We start from the raw sequence: 13,257 nt of genomic DNA on the forward strand, positions 1-13,257 counted from the left end.
TTCAGACATCGGCTGCTCCTCCTTTCCAGCAGAATTTCCTCTCTGTCTGTGTCTTCCAGATCTTTTTCTTTCATTTTCATGTCATGTGACCCTCATTGACGTTTTATCCAACAGATTTTCTGGAATGCTGTGGAAGTCCAGATGGAATTTCTACAGACCAGTAATAGCTCACCTCATCACATGTTCTGCACTTTGCCATCAGCAGAGAGAGACCACCATTTAATCCTTCTAGAAACTGCCCCCCCACACTCCTCTCTGGTCCATCTGGACCCCAACCATCATCATGAGTTTCCCTGTCAGATTCTCCCTCAATATTATCTACTCTAGAAACAGAAACACCACCACAAGCTTAGAATGCCAAAATATTAAAGGATCCATTATTGTTTATCAACACTAAATCTTAATGATGATATAGTCTAAGATTTATTATTAAACTATAATATTCATGTGTTTATTAATACTAGATCCTAATCCAGAGCTCTGTGCTCCAACAGACTCCTGCTTGTGTCGACACCGTCAGGTTTCCAGCAGAGCTGCTGCTTCACAGCACAGCCTTCCACACTCACGTGCACAGACTTCCACACTCACGTGCACAGACTTCCACACTCACGTGCACAGACTTCCACACTCACGTGCACAGCCGTGCACTTCATTCCCACCAGAACCACATAGCAGAACATCCAACACTGCAGAGCCTCTACTAGCCTATACGTGTTTGTTTACAACACCATGGTAAACCTAAAACGCTCAATCTTCTGATTTCTGGCGCGTTTGGTCTCTCACCATATATTGTTTCTTGAGACTGTCTGATTTGAATTCACTCAACCGTATGGTATCTTGCGTTTTTCTTTTTTTTAAAGCCTCTCAACTTTTTTCTATCGTTTCTTGAGACTTGCCAATTCAGAATTTGGGGGTCCTCATCTCCCCAGGCTACGAACCCAGTAAACCAGCCCCCTGTCAGAGCACTGTTGGAGCCACCACCTCAAGGACGTTAATTCTGGGGTCCTAACCTCCCCGGGCCTCGAACCCAGCTAACCAGCCTCCCGCCGAAGTACTGTTGGAGTTACCACACTCTAGGACAATTAGTCATTAATTTATTTTATTCCATAACATTTTAACTTTACTTTTATTCTTAAACTTCATTTCACTTTTATTCTGTATACTTCAACTTCTTTCTTTACAAAACACTCTAATTTTCCCAGATGCACAATTCTACACTTTTCTGAGCTTTCACTTTGTGGACATCAGACAGTTGGTTTAGCCACGCCCAAATGCAGAATTTGATTGACAGGTTTCTGCTTACCTTTGTAGGATGCACCTGTGTCGTCAGTCCACTCGTGAGAAACCCTTCGTCCAGGCCAAATTTACTCCGTAAAACCGTCCTCAACCACCCCGTCCGTGCCTCCAAATTGTTGGCCTCCCATCCAGCCTTCACAGATGGTTCAGGACGTCCAAAAATGAAATGTGCAGAAATGAAAAGACACACCAGAGTGCACGAATATTCAAACCTTTTGCAAAACGGGAGAGGTGGGGACACACGACCTGTTAGGCTCTGTGGCTGTCCGCTCTCTCTGTCCTCAAGGCTAAAAGGCTTTTTTATTATTCAGTAAGGGAAGATGAAAACATACTAGATACTTCATTATAATGGTGTGTTTTTGTCTAGTCTGCATTGCAGGTGATGTGGCTCCATAAACACTCCAGTACAGAAAGAAAACAGAGACCAAAAGTCCAAAACAGGCCTACTGGTGACCTTGGTACCTATTATCTGTTACTGAAGGCAGGAATCAAGCAGATTTCTGCAATACAATATACATGCATATACAGAATCCATTAAATGCATAATGAAAAGATCATAGAAAATACTATGGAACCTTGTTTACCTCAACACTGTGAAGACAATCATTTATAAAATGTAGCTTTTAAAAATGTCAAAGAAATTAACTATGACAATTTTATTCGAACTGTCATGAGATTGATTTGTGTGATTAATCAATAATTACCTGTTATTAAGTAATTTAATGAATCTATTTTTAATCTAACCTAATAATTGCTGTGAAAAGCCTGATCTTGAGAAGTTTTTATTGAAATCTGTGACATTGTGGTGAAGAAAAAGATCTTAAACTAAAAAAAGCGTATTTTTATGTATCTTATCATACCAGACTTACGACCTCTACGTTTACATCAACAAGGTGTATTTTTTTCAGATCTCCAACAATCAAGAAAGAAAAATACAAGAAGCAAACATCAAGTCTAGAGTCTCTAAAAGGGGGGAATTAAAAAACTAAAAAACTACTGCCGCTCTCCAGGAACTATGTCCTAGTGAAAGCAGTTTTTTTAATCTTACCTAAAAACAACGTTATCTTTTATTTCTCAACAGCATAGATTTGCCTAGACCAACAGAGGAACAAATCACCCTGGAGTCCCCTCTTACTGAAGAAGAGCTACATAAAGCACTAACCAACATGCCTAGTAAAAAAGCCTCAGGACCAGATGGCTTCCCAGCAGAATTTTATGACGAGTTTTGGCAAATTTTGGCTCCCATTTTTTTCAGAATGACTATAGAAATTAAGGATAACAATTATCTACCTCCAAATATGAACTCTGTCAATATTATCTTACTTCTGAAACCTGGGAAAGATCCCACATCACCATCTAGCTATCGACCCATATCGCTGATTAATGCAGACCTTAAAATAATCTGCAAAGCCTTGGCAGAAAGGCTGGAGAAGGTAGTTCCTTCGCTAATACATCGTGAACAAACAGGCTTTATAAAGGGTAGACATTCATCTACCAACATGGGCAGATTAATCAACCTCATAGATTATACAACTATTAACAACCGAGAAGCAACCATTTTGTCACTGAATGCAGAAAAAGCATTTGATCGGGTCATCTGGAAATTTTTAATAGCCACCCTGAACAAATTTGGCTTAGGAAAATTGTTTATTAACTGGATTAAAATATTATATGCCTCCTAATGCTCGTGTCAGAACAAATGATCAAACATCTCCAAGCTTTAATTTACAAAGAGGAACCAGACAAGGCTGTCCACTATCTCCGTCTTTATTGAACCTCTAGCTGCGGCAATTAGGCAAAGTCGAGACATTGAAGGCATTAAAACCAAAAATCTAGAACACAAAATAAGTCTTTATGCAGATGATGTTTTACTATTTACTCCAAATTCACAATCTTCCATCTGCCAAATTATCTCCCTAATTAATAGATTTTCCTCCGTTTCAGAATACTCCATAAACTGGTCTAAAAGCACAATTCCATCAATTAATTGCAATTATCTAAATCCGTTATCTATTAAAATACAAACAGGCAACATAAAGTACTTAGGTATAAATATTTCCTCTAGGCTTTCTGATCTATTCAAGCTAAACCACACCCAACTCCTTAAAACAACTGAGGCTGATCTCACTAGATGGAAAACTCTTCCCATTTCTCTAATAGGGAGAGTTGCAACCATAAAAATGACGATTCTCTCCAAAATTAACTACCTGTTTTCAATGATTCCTTCCAAACCTCCAACTACTTGGTTCAAATCATTAGACTCATTCATTTCCCAATTCCTATTCCATATAGGGTCTCTTTGTGAATTTACTGGAGTCAGATGTTCATTTAAAATGATATTATTATTCATTGACGACAAAAACTGTAAGATTGACTGTCTTCACGGTGACGGTCTAATGACGTTTTGAACGGGTGGTTTGCTGAGGGCTAGAACTACTGCAAATACACATTAATGGAGTTAATGTAGCTAAATGTAGTTCTGTTTTGATGCATTTAAACCACATCTTTATAAGAATAAAATTTTGAAACCCAAAAAAATTATTTAAAGATCAGCTTCCATGACAATATAACATGGAAAGTTTCATAGATAGTCGTGTACATTTAAAATAACAAGAATATCATGCATGTCAGCATCATTAATAAAGTGTATTAGTGTGAATCTCTCTCATAAATAGACACACAGGCACATTTTAACCAAGAATCACTGCTGACCATTATGTATTTGTGTTTTACAGAAAGATCTGGTGGCCGCAGGGAAAACCCTATTTGGCAGGCAAAACTTTTCCTCCTTCCAGGGCCAGATAATGGTTTTCTGCCCCCCACAACAGTACTTGAAGAACTGGCAAAACATGGATTAGGTAAACATAAGATTGAAGCAGATAAGAATTGTGTTATTTACTTTTACACCTTATTATCTAACCATCTTGCAAAGAAAGCTATAGAATGAGCCGCTTTGGATTTTATGTTTGCTTGAGCCTGTATGGTCCGATTTGTTATACTGTGTCTATATTGGGAAACATTTGAATATTTTAATACACTTAGCATTTGTTTTAAAGAGATATTGCAGAGAAGTTTACTATTTGATGCATTTCCATAAGTTTCCATGTAGCCATTTTAATAGTTACACCTATGCAACACTTTCTCATGCCAAGGCATCACTTTGAAAGTGTGATGGAATACTTTCCAATGAATCCTTTTTCATCATCTATCTGAAGTTAGTCAATGGTGGTTATGGTTAGTGTGAGGATCTGGGTGGTGCATTCAGACACTAAGCTACACCATATATTGTATGTTAATGTTCTCTGACATATGGTCAAATGTGTGATGGCTGTGTGAGTGAGACCCAGTTCTTTCTTCTGTCATATGTTATGCAATTTTCTTAGGAGTGTAGGGTTAATTTAGTTTCAAAGCTGTAAACTTAGAAACACAAATGATTTTAGGTTAACTGTAGAAGTCACACACAGCTCTACTTTTGGGGTTTGGCAACACTGTGATTTGTTACTTTGCCACTAGGAACCGATTATACTGATGTTTACACTTCCATTCTTAGGAAAACCTGTGCACGAGTTAATGGAGGCCGGACGCACCAACTCAAAGATTGGGTTAAACTGGAGTTTATCTGAATTAAACAACTTTGTTTGCCAAAGCTACCCTCGCATCAGTTTAAATTTGGTAGGCTTTGAATTGGCAAGGACCAGTAAAGGACGCAAGATCGAGAAATTGCAAGTTAGTTCTGTGAAGGAACTTAAAGCTGTTGTAGGTAAAAGCAGGCTTTACATTGTGCCACGAACCACTGTGTTGCAGGTATGGAAGTATACACAGGGATTTAAATCATACTACAATCATATAAATGGGTTCTCTGTAATGTCTATACCTATAACTGAAGTTACCCTCTCTATGCTCAGGTAACATCACCACCCTCTGCCATGACCCTGAAGTCATTCGCACCACTCGCAGCTCCAGCAGTAGATGAGACCTCTCAAGTGGTTTCAGATCAGGTCCATATTAAAATGATTCCATATCTAATGGATTTTATATATATATATATATATATATATATATATATATATATATATATATATATATATATATATATATATATATATATATATATATATATATATATATATATATATATTAGGGCTGCACGATATGAGGAAAACTCGCGATATTAGAGATTAATATTGCGATAACGGTATAATTTGCGGTATATAAACAAATAACAAAATAACCAAAAACATCATTCCCATTTCATTGCAACATTTTAAAAATATTACTCCAAATGACCCTCGTCGACATAGGAGACAAACATCTAACATAATAGGCCTCCATCCAATTGGTTAACAACGTTAAGGCGTCCATCAGACTGGTCAAATGTATAAAGGGATTTATTTGATTTGTTAAATGGGTCAAGCTGCCATAAGGTTGTTTTAACACATTTAAGGTTTATGCTTTATTGCGATTTTCATTGTCTTTTGCGATATGCATATTGCAGAGCTGGATATTGCGATAACGATAAATTTGCGGTATATTGTGCAGGCCTAATATATATATATATATATATATATATATATATATATATGTATGTATATATATATATATATGTATATATATATATGTTTTCTACCTATGGATATTTTCTAATGATGTATTTTGTAATACAAGTTTGTTGGTGGATGAGGAGAAGGTAATGCTTCCAAGTTTTATATATGGTTTACATTCTCTTACATAATGTATGCTTACATTTAATGTGGTATTTTAATAGGAGAGGAAGAAACTAGTCTATCAGGCTTGTGAGGAAAGACGTCAAAAGGTTTGTCTATAATAAATTAGTTTGATAAACTAGAGGAAGGTTTTTTTTTTTTTTAATGAGAGATCACATTTCAGGCTATTGAGGCAAGACGTCAGCGAATGTCTGCATGTGAGGAACCCTCAGATGGGGTGTTGATCAAATTTAAATATCCAAATGGACACACCAATATGAGGAAATTTCGTTTGTCAGAGCCAATCCAGGTGATGTGTGTTCAGCTAAAGAAAATATCAAGTGTCTTCTCAGTGGTTCAATGGGTTATAAAACTTGACTGTTTCACATCTTTTTAGATCTTGTTTGACTTTGTGGGACAAGATGATATTGCCAGTGAAATCTTTGTGGTGCAAGAAGCTGCATCATCAAGATCAGTTGGGAGTAGTTCCTCCGGGTCAATAATGGATCATGGCATTAAAGCATCCTCAACTCTATATGTGCTTTGGTTTTCAAATAAGGATGTACAGGTAAATGTGTTGCATTTTTATTTCCTGACTCAAATGAAAACTGAATGTGTTTTCGTTTGTGCAAGCTCATGTATTCTGCATGTTTGTCTTCAGGAAATTCTCTCAGATCAACAAAGTGAAGCTTATGCCCTACACCAGGGGTCGGCAACCTTTTTTACTCAAAGAGCCATTTGGGACCGCCCCTAATGAAAAGAAAGCACTCGGAGCCACAACCTGTTTTGACATCATTATATATATTATGCATGTATATATTATTCAAGGGTGCTCATTACCCGGTCGATCTTCAATGACATGAGTGTAGATCGCGGGCCAGAAAAGATAAAAAAAAAAGTATCCACCAGCCGATCAAAATCCTCACTGAGAAGTACGGGACTTGATTGACATGTAGATTGGGCAATTGGACTTCGTCTGGAGCATACGTCGCTGCAAATGCACATTATGTTCTTTAAAGGATGATACCGCGGCCGCGTTGGGAGGAGCTACTGGTTCTGGTCTGATCGCTGCATGGAGCGATGTGTTTATCAATGCATGGTAGAAACTGAGAATGTGGAGAGATCAGGTTTATTATTTTGAAGAGTTCTACTTGGTAATCATGTTTCCATGTTTGAGTTCATAAAATCATCCCAGGGAAAGTCTCTGCTTCAACTCCCGCAGTGAAAGCTGCATCTCAATCTGACGCCCGTGTTTGCATCTCTCTGACAGAGTTTGAAGCCAAAGCCCCTCCTCCGCCTCTCCACCTGCTTTTCTTCTCTACCTGTTCACCTGTTCACATCCTCTGCAGCTGAGATTTGTTTCCCCCGCGCTCCTCAGTGTGTCCTACACAGAGCGCAAAATATGGTCATAGCAGGTTGACACGATAGTTGGGGCGCTCCAGGGTTGCCGACCCCTGCCCTACACCATACATCTCACGGTCAGTCATCACTGCCTGAGACTTCCACCCAGCCAATTCTCTCTGAGCCCTCCGACCGCTCTGCTGCCTGAGCCCTCCACCCACTCTCTGCTGCCTGAGCCCTCCACCCACTCTCTGCTGCCTGAGCCCTCCACCCACTCTCTGCTGAGTGAGCCCTCCACCCGCTCTCTGCTGAGTGAGTGAGCCCTCCACCCACTCTCTGCTGCCTGAGCCCTCCACCCACTCTCTGCTGCCTGAGCCCTCCACCCCCTCTCTGCTGAGTGAGCCCCCCACCCGCTCTCTGCTGAGTGAGCCCTCCACCCAGTCACTGCTCACTCTGTTCTCAAAACCACCAGAAATCCTGACTCTTTATGATGAACCATCACTCCATCCTTCTTCTGTCCAAGAACCAATCATTATTCTTGATGAACAAGATGAGTCGGTTTCACAAAATCCATCTCCTGTATCAACACATCACCTCGGAGGACCTGTGGATGAGTGACTTTTTCTCATTAAGTTGATTTTATATTTTTCTAGTGTATGTAAATGTTTTATTTTCTATATCATTTTACATTTAATCAGGTGGTAAAATAAAATGCATGACTTTCTTTGTTTGCAGAATTGATCTACAGACCATATTGAAAAAAATGGTCAGCAAAGTTGATGGGAGATTCTGTCCAACAAGCAACCAAATAAATGTGTGCAGGGATAATGTTTTACTTTGTAGCCTGCGGGCATTCAAGCGTAGGTTCTTCAACCCTGAAGCAAAATTGGATGTTGTGTTTGTGGATGAAGCAGACAATGGTGAAGGGGCAGTTGATGAAGGTGGCCCGACTAGAGAGTACCTAAGGCTGTTGATGAGGGCCGTCCACCAGTCAAATATCTTTGAGGGACACGAGAAAGACCGGCAGTTGTCTCTTGATACTCAAGGTAGGGAAGCCCAAATTCTTAGGACTGTACTCCTTCAACTGGCACAATTCTAGAAATGTATATCACTGAAACATGATTGCTCCCTTATTTCTCCTGTCTGATTTGTTTGTTCTGATTGTTTTTTTTTAATGTATTGGGTAGGTTTCTTCATTTGTTTATTGTATTTTTAGTTATTTTGCCCGAATTTGTTAACTCTTGGTTAGGATTTTTCAATGATTCGTCATTTCTTTAATGCAGTGTTTTTCAACCTTTTTTGAGCCACGGCACACTTTAATCTTGACAAAAATCCCACGGCACACCAGCGTAAAAAAACAAAAAATTCATGGTCTGTATTGATCACAGCCCCCCCCCCGCAATCTCACGTGGAATTTTGTGATAATTGTGGCAGAAAAAGCAGGAAGTTGCGGCTGTTTTTTCTAAAAGGCTTTTTTGGACTTTTTGGGGTTTTTGTCGTCATTTTTGCGACTACAATTTTAACGTTTGTCTGATGTTGTGCGTGTGTGTGTGTATTTTTGTTGCGTTGCACAATTGTCGTCTCGTTGTGTGCTTTGGGCGACTTTTTACCCTATATTTTGGTGTTTTGACGTGTTTTTTTGACGTTTTGGACCTTTTTGAGTGTTCGACCCTCGTAGCAGTTACAATATGGTCCTTGCACTCTGTGAGTGCTGCGGGCCATAATTAGAAAAATTTAGAAACTGTTTGTTGTGGTTTAAAGACATTTCACAAGGACGACTCATTGTGCGCTGTCCCTTTAAGCCAATGCATCATGGGAGATGTAGTGTGAAAACTGCTGAAAAAGGGCAGAAAGACTCCCTTCTCTGAGCTTCATTGTTTTGTTCACTTGTTCCACGGTCTGACACCGGACTCTGTGGAAAGCTACACCGCTAAAGACGAGCTTTAGCTGCTATTTTTGTTAGAACTGAGCGACTTTATCAGCAGAATTCAGAGCAAGGAAGTAAAGACTTTACTGTACTTCTGATTTGTCAGACTGATGACATGTGATTAAGCCTTCAAGAATGATTGGTGGAGACAGTTAAAGGGGCGGGACTTTTGCTTACACTGTTATAGCTGCAGCTAAATCACTGCACCGTCATTCTTATCAAAATGTCTTTAATAGAATTAAATAAACACAAAGAAAAAGTCATTTTAAGATCTTTTATATTCCTAACTACTCAGTATTTTATCAGGGCCTGTTTGGATGAACAAAGAGCTGATTTCCTGGAGATGGGAAATGTTTTTAGATCAGTTAATGAGGCCAATTTCCCACGGCACACCAGTGTGCCGCGGCACACTGGTTGAAAAACACTGCTTAAATGTACTGAATCACCTTTTTGAAGCATGTTTTGAAATGTGCATTAAAAAGTTAGTTGTAGTAGCACTATTATTAATTATAGCATTTTAAGGTGTCAAATGAACGAGAATTACAGCAGAGCAAGATTTGACTGTTCTTTCTTTCATTTTAGCTTTGCAGACTAAACTGTACATGTGGGTGGCAAAAATGATTGCTGTGTGTGTGTTCCATGGAGGAGTCGGTCCACATTTTTTTTCAGAAAGACTTTTCAATCAAATCTGTGGGATACCAACCCCCCCCGGCCACGGTGGATGAAGTTGGTGACCATGCTTTCAGGGAACTGTTAATAAAAGTAAGCAGGGAAAAGTTGTTATACATTGAATGGACAGTACAGTGACACAGCCTTATTTTCTATGATTTATGAATGGCTTCAAACGTGTGCAGGTTACCTGCACAACTTGGCCTTCAGCCTCATGACTGTGGCCAAACCATAGCTGTTAGGATATCCATGAACATTCTCATGAACACCAGTGCTTTATTGCTTAAACATGTAATTTATGGAGGGAAGGTATCTTTACAAGCCACTCATTATCTTTTTTCTCTCTTTTTTTCCCCTGCAGAGGTAGCAGATAGTCTCAGCATTATAGGTGCCTTAAGACATGTGTCCAGCCTGGAGGAGAATGATTCCCTTGTCCAGTCAGCTGCAGACTTCTTCGTCAATGGAAGATTGGTGTGCCTCACCTGTCTTACCTGTCTGAAAAATTAAACTGTCATTTGTCCAGGACGATTCACACATTCTAAAATGTTTGTATAGGTTTGTTGAGGAGTTAAAAACACTTGGTTTACTGGAGGAGCTGAGGAAGAATCCGGCAGTGTTCTACAACATGTTTGTCAGTGAGGAGATTCCACTGCAGGCGAAGGACCTAAGCACTTTATTTGATGTGGACTTCTCTGTGCAAGGCAGCAACAGGAGAGACAGAGAAAACTCGACAATATGCTTTTGGCGTGACTGGTTAATTGATATTGATGGTATGCTATTTATTATATGTTATAATAACATTGAGGCTTTTGTGGTCCCCTGTCAGTGTGCCCATTGCTCCAAAGTAACACATACCAAAAGTTAGGACTAGACGTTGTGGCCTAAACATAAAATCCGGTTTCTCACCACTTTCTTGTGTTACAGAAGGAGAATGCAGTCCAGTCACCCTAGAGAAGGTACTGGAGTTTACATCTGGAGCTTCAACAGTGCCTCCACTGGGATTTTCACACCGTCCTCAAATTCAGTTCCTTCATGAGGACAACAGAATCTTCCCAGAAGCTAATACTTGTATTATTGTACTCCGCTTGCCACTGCACTCTTCCTATGATGCCTTCAAACAACACATGATTGAGGGAATTTTGCAAGCTCCAACCTTTGGACTTGCATGATGTCACTGTGTGTAAAACATATTAATGGAAGTTTACTTGATCTATGTTTTTGCTTGAAAGTTATTGAACAGAATGCTGTTGAAACAGGTCACTTCAACAAAAATCTAGGAACAGTAATCCTGTTCATTTTCCATGAGTAAACTTTCAATTCAGTTGATTCAGTTGATTTAATATTGAGCTTTTTGAGCTAGCTCAAACTTGTATAGTTTTTTTTTCTCTTTAAATTATTTTTAAGTTATGTTTATATATCTTATTTTTTTTGAAGATGTATTTTTTCTTTAGATTATACGAGACACATATTGGGCTTATGGTTCATGGTTACTATGACAACACTGAGGTTGATCTAACGAATTAGATATCCTATTACCAACTGTAATAAATTATTGGGATTATTATTTGGTGAGTTTGAAATCCCTCATAACAGCCAGTATGTTTGGTTAATGTACAACGGTGAATACAGAGAAGGCAAACAAAGTCTGGCTGGATGTCAACCTCAACTGTTGTCATAGTAACCTGTCCCCATTACCACTCAGTCTGTTCCCACTAGTGGATTGAAGTTGGGGTGTTTTTGGCAGTTAAACCTCTCTCCTCAACTGATAATCTAAAATTCTCATTCAAACCATTAAATATTCTGTTTTTCATACATTACCAGTTTATTCATCTTTTTATTAATCTTTTCAATCCAATTTTTCATATATAAAGTTTTGTTCAACAATTTCAATCTCATTGAAAATGAGATGAGATGCTTTTCCACTTTTTCTACAAATTGGAACACAATGGAAGTAGAAATGAATCATACAAATATTGTCAGCCAACAGTACTACAAAAAAAACCCACAAAACATAATACAGCACCAAAAGTGTGCTAAATTTAGCACACCTACCATTAGCTCCATCAGCTGCACTGCCCATACCACCTTATTTCAACAGAAAATCAAACTTCAAAGCGGTCTTTCAGTCCTGGATGACATATGCAGCCAATGAACTTTTGTCTCTGGGCTTAGAATTCAACTATACCTGTGTTTGCAAAATACTGATAATAGCAGTACAGCAAGCCTGATATTTTAACTTTAGATCCGAAAGGTGTTGGATTTCATTGTGTACAGATGACTGTTGTTGCTGAGTGAGGATGAGTTGAGGTGGCTCTACATGAACAGCTGGGAACTCTTCCTCATCAAGTGGAGGCAGTGTTTGAATTCCATACTGCGCTAGGATGGCATCAATGTTTTGGTCGCTGTAGGGATTTTCCCCAAACACATTGTTGACAGCTGTGCTGTCTGTTGCAATGTTTTTGAGCATGCCCTCTGTCCAGAGTTGAGATGGTATGCGATTATTTTCTGTTCGCAACAGGTGGAAGAACATGTGCAGAACTACATCATGCCAAAGGCGTTCAATTCTCTGATTGTGAACTGATCGTCCGGTTATGAACCCTCTGTGTTCAAGTCCTTGAACAAGATGCATGAAAAAAGCAACGAGGATGTTTTCACCACCATGGTCGGATCTGACTCTTGATGGTAGGGCATAGAGGCATGTTGCTTTCAAAAACTTGGAAAGCACTGTTGTGGCACGATTGTCTGTGCTGCAGTTGAGGTAAGTTAGCTACTTCCACAAAGAAGTGTGATGTCGTTCACAGTTGAGTTGAGTACTGCGGGTCACTTCTGGGTCATTTCACGGTCACACAGGAGATCACAAATGTCCGCATTTTATTGGAAACATGAACGGCCTTGCAAAAAAATTGCATTTTTTCAAAAATTGGGAATTGAGCATTAAGCCCTGCAGTGTGAACGTAGCCATGGATGCTAGGATGGAGTCACCAAACTTTTTTTTTGTAAGGCCACATTAAGTCTTTTTCTTTAAAACTTTAAACTGCTTTTATCTTTCTTTTATTGTAAAGTACGGTGGCCGAGAGGTGCAAGACACGCCTACATTTACGATACAGCAACAGCAAATCCCAGTACAAATGAACAAATACTGAAACACAACAGCAAATCATGAAATCATTCAGACGTGTTCACACCAAGACATTACTTTGATGCTATTTTCTTTAGATCTATAATTTAGAATCAAGGATTTATTGATAAATATTATTTATTGACAGAAAATAAAGAGTAAATGTATTTATCATCCAGCAGTGATTGTGGTGTTTGTAAGTC

At 39.0% G+C, this 13,257-nt stretch overlaps 2 protein-coding genes across 4 annotated transcripts in view; one reads left to right on the forward strand and one right to left on the reverse strand.

The window, feature by feature from the left end:
- Positions 1 to 11,753, forward strand: part of LOC144987221 (uncharacterized) — a 223,153-nt gene extending 211,400 nt beyond the window's left edge. For 2 of the 3 annotated variants that reach the window (XM_078936351.1, XM_078936359.1), the window contains exons 3-12: positions 4,032 to 4,154; positions 4,847 to 5,100; positions 5,202 to 5,294; positions 6,062 to 6,109; positions 6,184 to 6,309; positions 6,397 to 6,567; positions 6,661 to 10,029; positions 10,298 to 10,407; positions 10,492 to 10,706; positions 10,861 to 11,753. In XM_078936351.1, coding sequence (XP_078792477.1) covers positions 4,032 to 4,154; positions 4,847 to 5,100; positions 5,202 to 5,294; positions 6,062 to 6,109; positions 6,184 to 6,309; positions 6,397 to 6,567; positions 6,661 to 6,753 — 908 coding nt within the window. In that variant the 3' untranslated portion in view covers positions 6,754 to 10,029; positions 10,298 to 10,407; positions 10,492 to 10,706; positions 10,861 to 11,753. The remainder of the gene's footprint in view (positions 1 to 4,031; positions 4,155 to 4,846; positions 5,101 to 5,201; positions 5,295 to 6,061; positions 6,110 to 6,183; positions 6,310 to 6,396; positions 6,568 to 6,660; positions 10,030 to 10,297; positions 10,408 to 10,491; positions 10,707 to 10,860) is intronic. The other variant, XM_078936354.1, reaches the window with a different exon arrangement.
- LOC144986855 (uncharacterized) overlaps positions 1 to 13,257 on the reverse strand; it is a 265,622-nt gene that overhangs the window by 172,118 nt on the left and 80,247 nt on the right. The gene's annotated exons all lie outside the window — the stretch shown is intronic.

The sequence above is a fragment of the Oryzias latipes genome, chromosome 2, assembly GCF_053564925.1.
Source record: "Oryzias latipes strain Hd-rR chromosome 2, Olatipes_Hd-rR_3.1".
Classification (NCBI taxonomy): domain Eukaryota; kingdom Metazoa; phylum Chordata; class Actinopteri; order Beloniformes; family Adrianichthyidae; genus Oryzias; species Oryzias latipes.